Source organism: Bidens hawaiensis, unplaced genomic scaffold (assembly GCF_021521415.1).
Source record: "Bidens hawaiensis isolate Kalapana, Puna unplaced genomic scaffold, B.hawaiensis_p1.1 tig00020676_1, whole genome shotgun sequence".
Taxonomy (NCBI): Eukaryota; Viridiplantae; Streptophyta; class Magnoliopsida; order Asterales; family Asteraceae; genus Bidens; species Bidens hawaiensis.
In genome coordinates this window covers 340,557-356,838 of record NW_027493175.1, presented here as the reverse complement: position 1 = coordinate 356,838, position 16,282 = coordinate 340,557, and the positions used below count along the sequence as shown (strand labels likewise).

Here is a 16,282-nt window from a genome sequence, read left to right as displayed (position 1 = left end):
GATGTGTTTGGTCATTACAGTTATGTTGATCTCTTTATTCTTTATTGCATTTATATTAAGAATAGTTAAATGCGGCTTTGAAGGTTAATTTTATGTAATATGATGTTCTTTTTAGAAGGACTTGTTCAAATATTTAGTCGTCAATTCCCACCTTGGTGGGGTAGTAACTAAAAGTGTTTATGGTATTGAATAATTCATTGTTTCATTGAATAATCAAGATCCCTTTAAATAGGGTAAAGGATTACATAAAACAACTCCTAATAACTAGGAAACATAAATCAACTATGATACAACTTCTAGGAATAGATAATGATTAACTAATAATAATAATATAAATATTATCGGCTAAGACTCCCCCGCAGTTTGAGCGGGACTTGGACGGACGCTCAAACTGGATCGAAAAGACTGAAATAACTCCCGTGGTAACCCCTTGGTGAAAATGTCAGCATACTGAAGTGAGGAAGGCACGTGTAGTACACGGATGTGACCTATACGAACTTTCTCTCGAACAAAGTGTATATCAATCTCGATATGCTTGGTGCGCTGATGTTGAACAGGGTTATCGGATAAGTAGACAGCAGAAACGTTGTCACAATAGACAACGGATGCCTGTCGTAACGGAAGATGCAATTCTAACAATAGATTGCGTAGCCAAGTAGCTTCAGCAACAGCATTGGCGACACCTCTATACTCGGCCTCAGCACTCGAACGAGAGATAGTAGGTTGACGTTTTGAAGACCATGAAATTAAATTGTCACCAAGGAAAACACAATACCCGCTAGTAGATCGGCGAGAATCAGGACACCCGCCCCAGTCAGCATCAGAGTAGGCGACTAACGAGGCGATACTAGACCGAGTAAGCCGTATGCCATAGTCGATTGTCCCCTGTAAATATCTAATAATACGTTTCAAGAAGACAAAATGTGGCTCCCGCGGCTCATGCATGAACAAGCACACCTGCTGCACGGCGTATGTAATGTCGGGACGAGTAAATGTAAGATATTGAAGGGCACCTGCGAGACTTCGATATAGTGATGGATCATCGTAAAGAGGCCCATCCTTGGAGCTGAGTTTGGCTTTGAGGTCCACCGGGGTATTGCAAGGTTTGCATGCTGTCATAGAGGCCCGTGAGATAATATCTTTCGTATATTGCGACTGATCGAGGAATAAGCCGTGTGATGTGTGTGTAACCTTTATCCCCAGAAAGTGATGTAGTCTACCAAGATCGGTCATGGCAAATTCGCGGGAAAGCATCTGAATAATGTGCTGCAACAGTTCATTGGAGGAGGCAGTAAGGACTATGTCATCAACATATAGCAAAAGATAAGCCGTATCCGATCCATGAGAGTAGATAAACAACGAGTTGTCACATACACTGCTGCAAAAACCGTGAGATAGCAGGTGGGTTGCGAAGCGAGTGTACCAAGCACGCGGCGCCTGCTTGAGTCCATAAAGCGACTTCTTTAATCTGCAAACAAAATCTGGGAACCGAGTATCGATAAAACCCGGTGGTTGATGCATGTACACGGTTTCATTTAGATTGCCATGTAAGAAAGCATTTTTAACATCAAGTTGGTGAATTGGCCATGATTTGGAAACAGCGACGGATAAAACTGTCCGGATGGTTGCAGGTTTGACAACCGGACTAAATGTGTCCTCACAATCGATGCCAATAGTCTGAGACTTGCCGTTGACAACAAGCCGAGCCTTATATCGTTCCAGGGAGCCATCGGATTTGAACTTATGTCGAAATAACCATAAACAACGTATCACCGGTCTATCAATCGGGCGTGGAACTAGCTCCCAGGTATCATTTTCTTGCAAAGCACTAAATTCGGTCCGAATGGCTTGTAACCAATTTTGGTCGGCAAAGGCTTTGGCATAGGATCGGGGAATAGGAGAAATATTGGCGGACATGTGAATGTGAGCAGCTTTGGAGCGTGTGATCATAGGGTGTGTTCCTAGGGGTCGGGCTACAGGAACAGCTGGAATGCGGGTGGGAGGTGCAGGTGGTTGGGGGGAGGATGGGTGAGAGATGTTAAGAGGTAAATGAGGGCTGGTAGAAGGTTGGTTCATTTGGCGGTTCCGCCGGGTATAGTGAAAAGGATAAGTGGTGAGGGATGGTGGGGTGGGTTTCTGTGGGGAGGAGGGTGGTGCAAAAGTGAAACCGGGTGGGGTGGCCTCGTCTAGAAAGGAGTAGGAGGCAGGTGGGGTGGGTATGGTGTAGGGAAAGTCATGTTCATTGAAGGTGACATGACGGGATATGGACACTTTACCGGTAGTGGGATCAAAGCACCGATAACCTCGGAAATCTTGTGGGTAGCCGAGGAAGATACAACGCGTGGCGCGTGGGTGTAGTCGGTGGGGCTGGGTGGCCGAGGTATTGGGGTAACAAGCACACCCAAATACCCGGAGATGGTCATATGTTGGGTGGCGGAGATATAAGGCAAAGGTAGGGGTGAAATAGTTTAGGCGTTTGGTGGGTAGGATATTGTGAAGGTAGGTGGCGGTGTGGATGGCTTCAACCCAGAACGTAGGTGGTAGGTTAGCATGGATAAGCAAGGAGCGAACAATATCGTTTAATCGTCGTATCATACGTTCCGAGCGCCCGTTTTGGGAGGATGTGTGTGGGCAAGAGAAGCGAAAAAGAAGGCCGTGTTGATGGGCGAAAGTTTTAAAAGCATGGTTGTCAAATTCGCCACCCAAATCACATTGAAAAGTTTTAATTTTTCTATTGAATTGAGTGGCAATTAGCTGATGAAATTTAGTGAATGTTGAGAAGGTGTCGGATTTGTATTTAAGAGGGTAAACCCACACAAAGTTTGAAAAATTATCGATGAGAACCATGTAATATTTGTATCCAGATTTACTTATAATGGGAGAGGTCCACAAATCACAGTGAATGATATCAAATGGTGTGAAAGTAAAAGACATAGATTCATAAAAAGGTAAACGTTTATTATTGGATAAATGACAAGATTGACAAAAAGATAAAGTGTTTGTGCGATTACAAAAGAAACCATAACGTTTACTAAGTAAATCTAGAACTTGTAGGCTTGGATGACCAAGACGATCATGCCAGGGTAATGTTGAAGTTGTAAGAGAGCATGCTTGTGGTGGGAGTGTTGGAGGAGTAACTGGATAGAGATCACCCTTGCTGTTGTGGCGGGAAAGCAGCCGCCCCGTTAGGAGATCCTTCACAGAAAAGCCAAATGGGTCAAACTCAATAGATACATGGTTATCTCGAGTAAAACGACGAACAGATAAAAGATTTTTGATAATGTGTGGGCTATATAAGATATTAGGAAGAATATAGGTTCTATGAAGAATGGGTAACGAGCCTGTACCGGAGGCCTGGATTGGTATACAGTGACCATTGCCGACCATAACTTTAGTGTTTGCAATAGATGAATCGGGGATAGTAATCATACCTTGATTGTTGGTGAGATGTTGTTCGGCGCCGGTGTCCATGATTGTATTTGGATCCGTGTACTGAAGTTGCATCGAAGTGAAGGCAGCACTAAGATCAGAGGGACTGAGCGCATCAAAGTTGCTGTAGGTGGGTTTGGGTGGGCCGTAGGGGGAATATGTGAAGTGGGCTGTGGGGGGGTTAGTGGTGGGTGGTGAAGGGTGGTTCGGCCGCCAGGTTGTTTGGGTCGGATAGGGGCAGGGGGGGGGGGGGTGTTCCACCACGCCCATTGGGGGTAAGTAGGCTGCCCAGAAGGGGTCTGAAAAGCCCAGGTACTGGTGTTCTGCTGCCCGCGGTAACCGCGACCACGACCGCCACGAGTGGACTGGTTGCGGCCACGGCCACGTCCGCGGCTGCGGTAAGGAGGCTGGGATGGATTCGAGGTAGGGGCAGGAGGGTGCGGGGAGTGCTGCGGCTGGGTGGTAGTATTCGGGTTGGGCGGTGTGGTGTGGGAGGTGGCTGCATAGACCGAGGCAGGCTGGTTTTGGCGATTATCTTTGCGAATAACCTCATCCTGGAGCATAGTTCTGGCCAGATCCCAATCGGCGTTTTGAGCGTGGATTAATTGAGCGGTGGTGTCGAACTCCGGGGAGGAGCCGAGACCACGAACCAGTTGGAGTACTAACCTCTGATCGGAGATGGGCTGATCAACATCTGCAAGTTGATTTGCCAATTCTTTGAGCTGCTGACAATAGTCATCTACCGAGGAGCATGCCGAGAGGGTGAGGTTAACGAATTGAGTTTCGAGAGCTCCGGCTTTGGCCTGCTTGTTGCTGAGGAAGATTTTCTGCAGCTTGACCCATGTATCCCTGGCCGAGGCATCCATATCGAGTACACGGGACAGCAAGTCATCCGACAAAGTGCTGTAAATCCATTGAGACACGAGAGCATCTAATTCCTTCCAAGTTTCATATTCCGGATCTGTGGGGGACGGACTTGGGGTTCCATCAATGTGGTGTAAAACCTTGTATGCAATGGCATTAAACTTAAAAAGTTTTACCCAGGAGGTGTAAGAAACCTTCTTCCCATCTAGGGTGCGGATCTTGGATTGGATGTTGGTTACGGAATAAGCGGGATGCATGGACTGGGGTGGCGGCTTGGAGGAAGAAGCATCGACTGCTGGTTTCTCCGTGGCCGCTGGTTTCTCCATGTCCGGCAACAGCCGGCGGCAGCAGGCGGTGGTTAGGGTTAGGTTTAAGGAATGTTAGAACCGTAGCTCTGATACCATAAAAGTGTTTATGGTATTGAATAATTCATTGTTTCATTGAATAATCAAGATCCCTTTAAATAGGGTAAAGGATTACATAAAACAACTCCTAATAACTAGGAAACATAAATCAACTATGATACAACTTCTAGGAATAGATAATGATTAACTAATAATAATAATATAAATATTATCGGCTAAGAGTAACGTGGTTAGGGTGTAAAATAGGAGCTCCCATTCAATATCTATTTTAGTATAAAATTTTAGTCGTAAATAAATAAACGTGACTGGTTTTTTAAACGTAGCTACTGGTGTTTATGTAGACTTTGTACTGGTTTATAATTAATTCGGCATAGGTTTCATTTTATTCGGAATTGTAGTAATGGAAGTGGTTGGCTTGAAAAGAAGTGTGTACGATGGAGACAAAAAGAGAGTCCAAAAATGGATCATGTGGGCTTCTCATGTGTTGCATTTATGTTTACTAGTTACTAACTTACAATTACAAACCAATGTTGTACTTATTTGGAGCCACATTGACCGGGTCATTATTAGCTGGGACATGCAATTCAAACACGTATTATATTCTCCCCTTTTCTGAAAATTCAAATCAAACACATTTTATGCTATACTTTTTATAAATTCAAAAAAGTTGGCATTACATAAAATATTATGGGACATTCCAATATTATCTTATTAAATTTAAGTTTTAAGGTTGGCATAACAAACAGGTTGGTCAAATCAAAACGGGCAAAAATCAAAATGAATTCGGGGTGAAATAAGTCGTTTTTGAGAAAAGAATTTTTAAAATATGGTTCCATCACTATTTTTTATGACGGCTGGTGACGAGGTGGTGTCGCCTATTTTTTTCTGATGGCTTGTGTCTAGTCTCGGTAAATTTTAAAGCTTGATAAAAAGTCAGTGTCGGAAATAATTAGTAAATGGCACCTTTACCCTTATTCTCTGAAGTCTGAATTGCCAAGTATCTAAGATTCTAAGCTACATGAATGGCTAGCCCATTAGCACCAATATATATGAAGTTATGAACTGTTATTTTGGGCCTGGGCCGGGCTATGGTTTCCAATAGAGCATCTCAATTCTCAAAGCCATAATCTTCAAATCTTCACTCATTGCCGATTTTCTGGAACCAAAAGCGTTCGTCATGTACAGTCTTGGCCTGTGAATGTTAATCTGTGGTTTTGGTTGTTTTTCTCAACCGAAAAAAAAAGTATTAGATATTGGTAAGGCTGTTGACCTATTGTAGTTATGAACATTTTAATGGGATCATTTGGGTCAAACCTTAAGCCTAAGACGTGTAACAATTTTTAAGTCCTTTAACCAAAACTAGACCGTTGCATAACCAAATCCAAGCTGCACCCCGCACGAACTGTTTGGTTATGTAACTTAACTCTCTTGTTCTATGAAATTCTTGTTATCCATATGATGATGACATGTCACAAACAAGTGAGGATCGAGGACAAATTGTTTAGTTGAGTTTCTTTTCAACGCAAATATTCTATTCATATCTTATCCACAAAAAAAAGTGAATATATTCATCATTTATTGATCATTTCAACCAGACCAATCCATTCGTAGTGATTCGAGATTGGAGGATGTTAGATCTTGAATGTGGTTGGACTTAAGACATTCTTATTCTTCTTCATAGATGACAGAACACATTGCATTTGCACAAGAAGTCAAATGCTTGAAGAATTTGATTCTAATAGCAACTTGAGAATCAGAGATACAAAGAGACTCATTTCTAGATTATATTCTATGTAATGTCAAATGTCTACTATACTTTCATGTTATTATTAATTAATAAAAAAATATATGTAAATAAGTATGTCAATATGTTACGTGTATATATATGCATATAGCTATTGCCATCGTTGTTGATCTGTAGGGCTCTACGTTGCTTGATTGTGCACATACGAAGCCCTTAGATGGTTGTGAAGATAAGTCATCTTTGTCTTGAATGAAAGGTTCTTTATTCTCACCTTATACCTATTCACTTCTACATTGTTTTAACTTCAAGCTTGTTAACTTGTTTAGCTCCTATAAATATATCTCTTAATGTAATAAAAAGCGTAAGTGTTTGAATGATGGCTTGTCACATCGCTCATCAGTGTTATGTGCAAGAGGCCTGTGGGTTTTAATCAATGGTCGTGTGCTAATGTGTGAGTTAAAGATAGTAAGATGAAGAAGATGAATATGTTGTGGTTAATCTGACACTACGAAACATATAGCTTTTACTGATAAACAGATCCGTCGAAAGTAAACAAAACGATAAATTTGGGATTAATTTCAAAAGTCCTACGGGTTTCATTCCATGCTAGTGGTAAACCCATACTCATGATTTTATAGCAACTCGCCAAAGTAAGCTCTTCATCTACTCGTTGACAATTTGGCGTCGTTATTCTTAGTTAATTAATTAGTTTATGCTGCCTAATTTCATTTTCATTAATTCAAAATTTGGATTTTTGTCTGCATGTTTTGCCGACATTGATCGGCACTTTTTTGAGTAGATAGCGAGACTACTTTAAATAATTAAAATCTTCACTTAAAATTTTAAAATTGAAGATACTTTATAAGGGTTCATGTATCCGATCAAATTACTATATACAATTTTTTCTATTACATGATTTATTTGCGTATGTTATCTCCAAGTTAAGAACGACTTCACGCATTCTCAGCCATTCTCTCACATGGCATTTTTGGCGAGACTTGTATCTTCCTTAGGTGATCCATTGACGGGTGACGACCTTGCTAGCAGTATGTCACTCGTCGCTTTCTCTAACTTCGCGACCACAACTCTCAAGAAGAAATACAATCTCAGAAAGAAAGAAATACTTTCCATTGCTTGCCAAATAAATTCAACAATATTGTAAATGTATTATTAAAAAATAACTCAGTATTAGATTTGGCTGTTTACCAATTTCTACCTAGTGTTCCATTGTAGTGCTTTTGAGCCCTTGTTTCACCCTTGGTTTCCATTTATGCTATTATACTTATGCTACATTTTATGCGAACTTATATTTTTATACCTAAAAATCATGTGTACAGCTGTAGCAATTTGTGACACGATTCAAAATATAACACGAAAATAGTCACATTTTAAGTTGTCATACCATACCTAGTTTAATAAGTCAGTTGTGTTTGGGTTAATATGCTTAATTAAGTGAGTAGTGCAAGGATTGGCCTATTTTATCTGTCGCAAGAGAAATTTTTTCTAATTTTAATTTCACTTCGTTGTAGGATGAGATTTTGAAATGGTAAGGCGTATAGTCCTATCACCTGTGCTTCGTTAAGATTAGATAGCCCAACCATTTTACTCCTATAACTTGAATTTATTTATGCTTTCGCTTGGAATTTGTGATTTAACGCTTCCCTTGTAGTTCCACATGATTATTTGCTTTTGGTAACTATCAATTGACTTGACAAATCACTCTTGAGGGTGCTAGTGGCACCCTTCGTATTCCCGTCAATTTCATCTCCAACGTCTCCAAAGTGTCCCTAACAAATTGGCAAATTACATCTGCAAACGAAATTAATTTCATGAACATAAATCTCCAAATGATGAATGAATGAGTGTGTGTGCGCGCGATTGATTGGTAGACATTCGAGTAGTTTGATACAAGTGAAACACCACCACTACCAATTCAATAAACTTATGAGCACTTTAGTTAAAAAAAAAAGAAAGATAATACTCATTTAATTGTACGATATGAATAAGGTACTTTTGGTAGTTTCTCATGTCACCCTAATCATACATGTTGGTTTAATTGTTAAGTTTCATTTTGACTTTATTATATTACAAATAATAACTAACACATGCATTTAACCCAAAGCATTCAATTAATAAAAAACTGATGTTAACTTAATAAAAAACTGAACACATAGTTGTGTTTATTTTCTAATAATTTATGATTGTTAACTTAATTATTAGAAAAAACTGAACACATAGTTGTGTTTATTTTCTTTCTTAATATTTTGGTATAATTTTTGTTGAAAACATAATCATGTTTAAAATATTGTAAGTTTTTGGTATCATAAGCTATACAAGTATTGGTACCATAATGTAAGAACTGGTTCCAATCGAACAACATCGATACTAGTTTTTGTTTTTACGAATTCTCACAGTCGTGTTTAATTATTACCTTGGCATTCCACATAAAACTTGTTGAAAGGGAGTTGTATTCTAAAAATACTAATTTTGTATAATAAGATATACGAGTGTCAGTACCATACTATAACTGCGAATTACACCGATTTCGACTAAACAATATCAGTACCAGTATTCATTTCATGTAAAAACACATGTTGATATCCACTTGAGCATATCACGACATTATCTTTTGAATTTTCTCTTTCGATTACTAAAACGAAATTCTATACCTTACCAAAACAAATTGATATTGATCAAATTCCCACACGTAAGCTTAAATCCCCACTTGTGAGTATAATTATTCAATATTAAAATTTGCATCAACCAACACTAGGCTCAATTAGAAAAAGCAGTTCAATCGGTGATCCTCATGGCATGTTGGTGTCTTTGGAAAGCTCGAAATGAGGAACATCTTCAATAGCAAAATGGTTTTGGTGAGTAGACTTAAAGAAGACATAAAAAGATTTAGTTTTCTTTAGGTGAAGAATCGGGAGGAATTAGTGAGGGTAGATTGGAATACTTGACGTTCCTTTTCGTTTTGATCATATAATCTTGTATTCAGTGTGTTAGTTTACGGGTGTTTTGGTGTTTGGTTCGATAGCTTCTTGCTAGTTTTTACTTTCCAATAATAATAATTCTTATTTTTTAAATTTATGAAAGAACTTTTCTTCACACGCCCCTTGCACGTGCCACTTGCAAATTGGGCCTTGAGCTGAGGCTTCGTTTCCAAAATAAAACCCAATCATCAAATGTTAATCTTCATCTTCCTGAGTAATTTGTGAGAAACATGGCGTCGGCGATTGTCAGATCTACCCTTCGAACGGCGATCCGAGGTGGGGCCCGCGTCAATCAAGCTTCCAAGAGGTCATTCTCTTCCGGTGCATCGGCTGAAGAAGAAGCTCGTACGCTACTTTTTAAGATTTTGTTTTTTACAATATTCCGATCTGAACGATTTTAGGTTATCTGATTTAGGGCTTCATTTATATCAATTGGGAAATTTAGGGTTTTTGATATGTTTAATGAAATTTGTTTGGATATGCATTAGTATTTGATAATAATCGAAATGACGATACGTTATTTAGTGATTTAATGATTTGTTTGTGTATGTGCATATTTAAAGATTTAGCTTTTACGACCCTAGCCTAGTTGTCTGTTTAATCGTATATGAGCGATTTCAGCTTGTCAGATTTAGGGTTTCACCTATTATAATTGTGCATTTTAAACCTTCTGCGTGCTTTTGATTTATTTGTGTATATGCATGAATACAGGCGAGGCAGCAAAATGGGAGAAGATTACATATGTAGGAGCTGCTGCTTGCACGATTCTTGCTATTGTTAACTTATCCAAGGGTCATCCTCATTTTGAAGAACCACCTGTAAGCTTGGTTTTTTGTTATTACTGTTGGTTATGTATACTTATATGTACATATATTTTGGTTGGTGATTACTTTAGTTATTGTAAGATTGGTAAGTTGTAACACGCATTCGATTGGAAAGTGGAATTTTTGCAAAATAAGTTGCGATTAATTATCTTTTGCCATATGCCACTACTTTCTTTGCCATATCACCGCTTTTGATTTGTCTTTAATAAGATCTTGTGTTTCGTTCATGTGTGCAGGCTTACCCATATTTGCACATCCGGAACAAGGAGTTTCCATGGGGTAAGCTTTTTGTAGCCTAGCGAACGACTTTAGTTATTTCTAGTGAAATCTTTTTAGACAAGTCTTTTCTTGTTTGCCTGTTATTATTTTGTGTTATGTATGCTTTAGGGCTGTTCAAAAAGTTTGTGGCCCGCGGCTTGCTTGAAGCTCGCTCGAAAAAAGCTCAGCTCAAATCTAAACGAGCCAGCTCGCTCGTGGCTCGGCTCGTTTAGATTAAATCCTAAATTTAATATATAATAATAATAGCATACCAAAATAAGAAAAAGAAAAGTAACACATATATTATGCCACCACTTGAACTTTGAAACTTATAAAGGCAAAAAAAAAACATAAGTTTTATATAGTTTGATCTTAAAATTTATATTTTTGTTGCTTATATATCAATATTTGTAAAAAAATAAAATAAATACATATTATCAAATAATAACTAAATAAATTAACGAGCTCAATCTTGAGCTTGAATTTTCAGCTCGATAAAGTTAACGAGGCGAGCTCGAGCCAGCTCGTTTAATTTTGAGCTCGAGCCCGAGCTTTGCTCGATTACAGTCTTACGCTTGTATCTTGATGCTCACTTGTATTTTAGAAGTTAATTAACTGAATTGGTATATGTTCATTTATCAAGCCAGTTTTGTTAACCGGTGAAAACCTGAACGTGAAAAGTAACTATTTTGATCTTCGATCGACTTTTTAAGATAGTATATTGGTGTGCATATCATATATGTGTTTAAAGTGGCATCACAATGAGTAAAATTATAGTCACAACTCTGTAACATGTGGTGGCCTTGTTCAGTAGAACAAGGCTTATTGAATAAAGGATTATATTTTTATTGTTTCTTATGTTATAATGTATATTTTGCTCGACAGGGCATTTCATAAACTTTTTAGATTTTGTAACGTTATTTGACATGGCTTTTACTGTTTTATTTTCAGGACCTGATGGCCTCTTTGAAGTTAAGGAACACCATTGATGCCCCGATTTACATTGTTGAGGACATTTATAATAATGATCATGTTTTGGTTTCATTTGGTTTATTGTTGTTATTCAGATTGCTTTCTTGTTAAAGTTGATACTTGTATTTTACTTTGCAAGGGGTTGCGTCCTTTTTACTTCGCTTTTCACAGGCAAATAAGTGTTTGCGAATACTAATTGGTTCAATATGATAACTCAATTCATGTACCAAATTATGCTTTGTGTTTATCGTCATTCTTCATCCTCTAGGCGTTTTTACCAATATTTGTAGCACAAGAAACACTGTTATATGGTAATTAACTAATTTATTACAAAAAAGCTACAAATTCATCAAACAGATAAGGATAAAAAACAATGCCGAAAGCCAAGTATGGTTCTTGATGCTGAGTATTTTGGTTGTGGATTTTTAAAGATTCGATGCTCCTGAATAAAGATTTTCAGGTTTTAGGCTGGTTGGCGTACCCTATTTTATAAATGGATATTGTTACCCTGTTTTATAAATGGATATTGTGTAGGCTGTACTCGTTATATAAACATTACTTCTTTATTTTACCTGTTATTAATGGTTTGTATTTGAATATAACTAAAGTTAGCGGAACCTATTAATAAGAGGACTACAAATTTTGTTGAAGACCTATGATTTGTATGCTCAACCTGTTAACCAGTCTTTGACACGTTTAAAACTTTATTACAAGCCACTTACAACAAAACAACTTGTTTTAACTATTCAATCATGTGAATGGTTTTGATAAGCAAGTTAAATGAGTCATGTTAGGTTACCTGATCTTTAAGTGTATCTGAATATCAGTCGAATTTGGGTGCTAAGTTGACGTGGCTACTTAGCAGCAGCAATTTTGCTAGATACTTTTGGCTGTGATTTAGCAAAAGAGATTTACCCATTACACTACAGTGTCCAACTATAACTGACAGTACACAGCAAGATTGAAAACAAAAACGACATAAAATAACACGCGTGAAAATGATGCCAGCCTACTCTGTAGCTGCATTTTGAAGGCTCATACTCCCTCCTGTTACATTCTCTGGTAATGTTTCAAGGTCTGTAAAAGCATCTTTCTCTTCTTCCAGTATCAGCACATCATTTTTCTTGCTCTGTGCTTCTGAATCACTATCACTTTTCATATTCTTCTCATTTTCTGTTGATTTCTTATCCTTCGCAGTGTTGGTTTCATATGAATATGAATCTGGAGCAATATCTATTTCTCGTGCAGTTTGATCCTTTAATTTCTGTTCATTATGATCATCACCACCACCACCACCACCACCATCCTCTGATGGACTCACACCCTTCTCAATATTGTCCATAACCACAACTCGGTTCTGCTCATTGCTTGTGTTCGCATTCAACTTTCCCTTAATTTCCTCATCATTTTCTTTCTCATTTGCGTGTTCCTTTCTCTCTTCGCCATCTTCTTTACCATCCGCATGTTCATTCACTCCAGCTTCCTCATGCTCATCACTCTCGTGATCCTCAACATCCTCCGATCCTTCATTCTCATTGTTCTGCTCATCATTAGCTCGCTTTTGCTCTTTCGTTTCCTTCACTTTGGGACGAAGAACTTTCCTCCCCAACTTATTAATATCCGTGTTACTATCATTATTCGACTTGTGTGAGACTTCTGTTGTGACAGATACTTTCTTGTCATCAGAATGATGGATTTGGTAAAGCAGCCATAAGCTTACACCGAGTAACAAAGAGATCTGAATAGCATGCTTTATTTTTAACCCTTTGTTACGTCCATTCCTACGCGGTGACTTAAACATGATCTAATCTGTTACAGTATGATTCTGAACACAACAAAACTGTGTTAAAGATTATATAATATACGAAACAAAATCGATAAAACAAATCATCAATTGATCAGCTCAGTTAAAGCTTAAACTAATCAAACTAATTGTCATATTAATATGATCTCAATTCAAAACAATGAAACCTAATGCGATTTAACCAGAAATCAAATCTGAAACTATCAAATTCACCGATAATTACCGATGATTCAACGAGCAGGATCAGTATGGAGATGCAATCATGCAAAATAGAATTGGTAATATTTTCTTCGAAAAAAAAACCTTTGAATTGGATCTTTAGAATGCCGGTTCACTGCATTTGTTCAAATTGAAGATGAAATTGCTTAAAAAGAAAGAGTCAATTCTGCAATATTGATGGAATATTTCAATTGACCTAAAACTGAAACTCCCATGCAAACACGGTATAATGTGATCCGATTTTGGGAAGTTTGTTGGTTATAGGGTGTGTGTAGACATATTCTTGAGTTAGTTATATAATTTAGCCTTTTGTATTAGATTATTTTAGTTTTTCTCACATTTTATTTATCTTCTGCATATTTAACCCCTATACTAATTCTTGTATTCAGATCACCTCCAATTACATCCACAACTTGTGTTTTTTTCAACGAGTAATTCATGCGGAAACTTTAGTCCGAAATTAGTACCTTTATTCATCACGAGACTCGGATCCTAACCACTTAGGAGAAAAACCACTATCTACACGTTTGTAAACGCCTAAACATATATTACACCCAGGTGTCATCTTTGCCATTCTCATTTGAAATGACTGGCGACACGTACAATCTTTGAGGGCACACCAATGTTTTTATGGTTGCATGTGTCCACGGAATCAAACGAATACATGGCAAGTGGAGTACGCTAATGTGCTGAAAGTACATGTTTATTTTTCTCTTTTTTTTTGTTATTTAATTGTATTCTGAACAAAGAATATATATCAGGGCACACAACACAATTTTGTTAACTAGGTAGTATGATCACATGGTTGTTCTAATAGTAACTTGGTATTATGATCACCCGCGCACTGCAATCGTGTCGTGAACCTATTACCCGTACACGCTAAAACTTAAATTAACAACCGAAACATAAAACACTATTGAGAAAAAAAAAACACATGAAATAAAAAAAATATAAATAGCAAGTTTAATAAAAGTAAAATGGGTCATACAAGTTTGGGAGGATCTATTATGTTTTACAATTAGTGTTTATACATGAAGCTTAACTAGTAAATTTGATAATCGTAAGATACTGTGTAACAAAAAGAAAAAAAACGTATAGACGAAAACCGGCTTATAACGTGCCACGTTCCACACCATTAACCCGTAACTCTTAAAACCATCATCACCCCTGTTGTAACCCTAAAAATAAAAAAAACACCCCAATCTCATCCTCTACACTCCAATTCCAAATGGCCTCCAAGATTCTCGCATCCACCCTCCGCCGCTCCTTCTCCTCCTCAATCACCCACCTCCGTCCTCTATCCACCGCCGCCGCCGTCGCCCAACCCCACGACGACACCGCCGGCGGATTCCAAATGAAAGGAGTCAAAATCTCCGGCAGACCACTCTACCTCGATATGCAATCCACCTCCCCTGTGGACCCCAGAGTCCTCGACGCCATGCTCCCCTACTATGTTACACAGTACGGTAACCCTCATTCTCGTACTCATCTCTACGGTTGGGAGTCCGACGAAGCCGTCGAAGCCGCACGCGCCCAGGTCGCAAGTCTCATCAACGCGTCGCCTAAAGAAATTGTCTTCACCTCTGGAGCTACTGAGTGTAATAATATTTCGGTTAAAGGGGTTATGCATTTTTACAAGGAGAAGAAAAAGCATGTGATTACGACTCAGACTGAGCATAAGTGTGTGTTGGATTCGTGTAGGCATTTGCAACAAGAGGGTTTTGAGATTACGTACCTGCCCGTGAAATCGGACGGTTTGATTGACTTAAATGAGCTTAAATCGTCGATAAGAAGCGATACGGGGCTGGTTTCGGTTATGGCGGTGAATAATGAGATTGGTGTGATTCAACCCATGGAGGAAATAGGGGAGATTTGTAAGGAGTTTAATATTCCGTTTCATACGGATGCCGCGCAGGCATTGGGGAAGATTCCGATTGATGTGAATAAGTGGAATGTGAGTTTGATGTCATTGAGCGGGCATAAGGTTTACGGTCCAAAAGGCGTTGGGGCGTTGTATATGAGACGCAGACCGCGGATTAGGGTCGAGCCGCAGATGAACGGTGGTGGGCAGGAACGTGGGATTAGGAGCGGGACGGTGCCGACGCCGTTGGTGGTTGGGATGGGTGCTGCGTGTGAGATTGCGATGAAGGAGATGGAGTATGATGAAGTTCGGGTTACGAAGTTGAAAGATAGGTTGTTGGAAGGAATTAGGGCGAGGCTTGATGGTGTGGTGGTGAATGGGAGTACGGAGAGGCGGTATGCGGGTAATTTGAATTTGTCGTTTGCGTATGTGGAAGGTGAGAGTTTGTTAATGGGGTTGAAAGAGGTGGCGGTGTCGAGCGGGAGCGCGTGTACTAGTGCTAGTTTGGAGCCGTCGTATGTGTTGAGAGCGTTGGGTGTGGATGAAGATATGGCGCATACGTCGATTAGGTTTGGGATCGGGCGGTTTACCACTGAAGAGGAAATAGATAAAGCGGTTGAGTTAACGGTTAATCAAGTCGAGAAGTTAAGAGAAATGAGTCCGCTTTATGAGATGGTGAAAGAAGGAATTGATATCAACAGTATACAATGGTCTCAACACTAGTTTCACTGGAGGTTTATACTAACAAACAGGGTATGAAATGGTTAAATATTTGTGTTTCCTTTGCATATGTTTGATACTTATTGTGTGTTTCGTGTGTTTCTTACGAAGGATTGGCGATTAAGTGGATAAACAAAGTTGTTGAACCTGTAACAACCGACACAAGCATGCCTCTGGTTCTGGTAAGGATCTGTAAAGGCATACGTTTTTCTTTTTGTTATGAAGA

At 38.9% G+C, this 16,282-nt stretch overlaps 1 protein-coding gene across 2 annotated transcripts; it reads left to right on the top strand.

Annotated features, from left to right (window-relative positions):
- Positions 1-9,599: 9,599 nt before the first annotated feature.
- On the top strand, positions 9,600-16,282 carry LOC143561449 (cysteine desulfurase, mitochondrial-like). Of its 2 annotated transcripts, XM_077049537.1 has the most exons (3): positions 9,600-9,725; positions 14,780-16,089; positions 16,168-16,282. In XM_077049537.1, the coding sequence occupies exons 1-2, from the start codon at positions 9,629-9,631 to the stop codon at positions 16,057-16,059; spliced, it is 1,377 nt and encodes a 458-aa protein (XP_076905652.1). In that variant the 5' UTR covers positions 9,600-9,628; the 3' UTR covers positions 16,060-16,089; positions 16,168-16,282. The 2 variants fall into 2 exon arrangements, with proteins under 2 accessions (XP_076905652.1, XP_076905651.1); XM_077049536.1 differs by lacking the exon at positions 9,600-9,725 and having other exon boundaries at positions 14,704-16,089.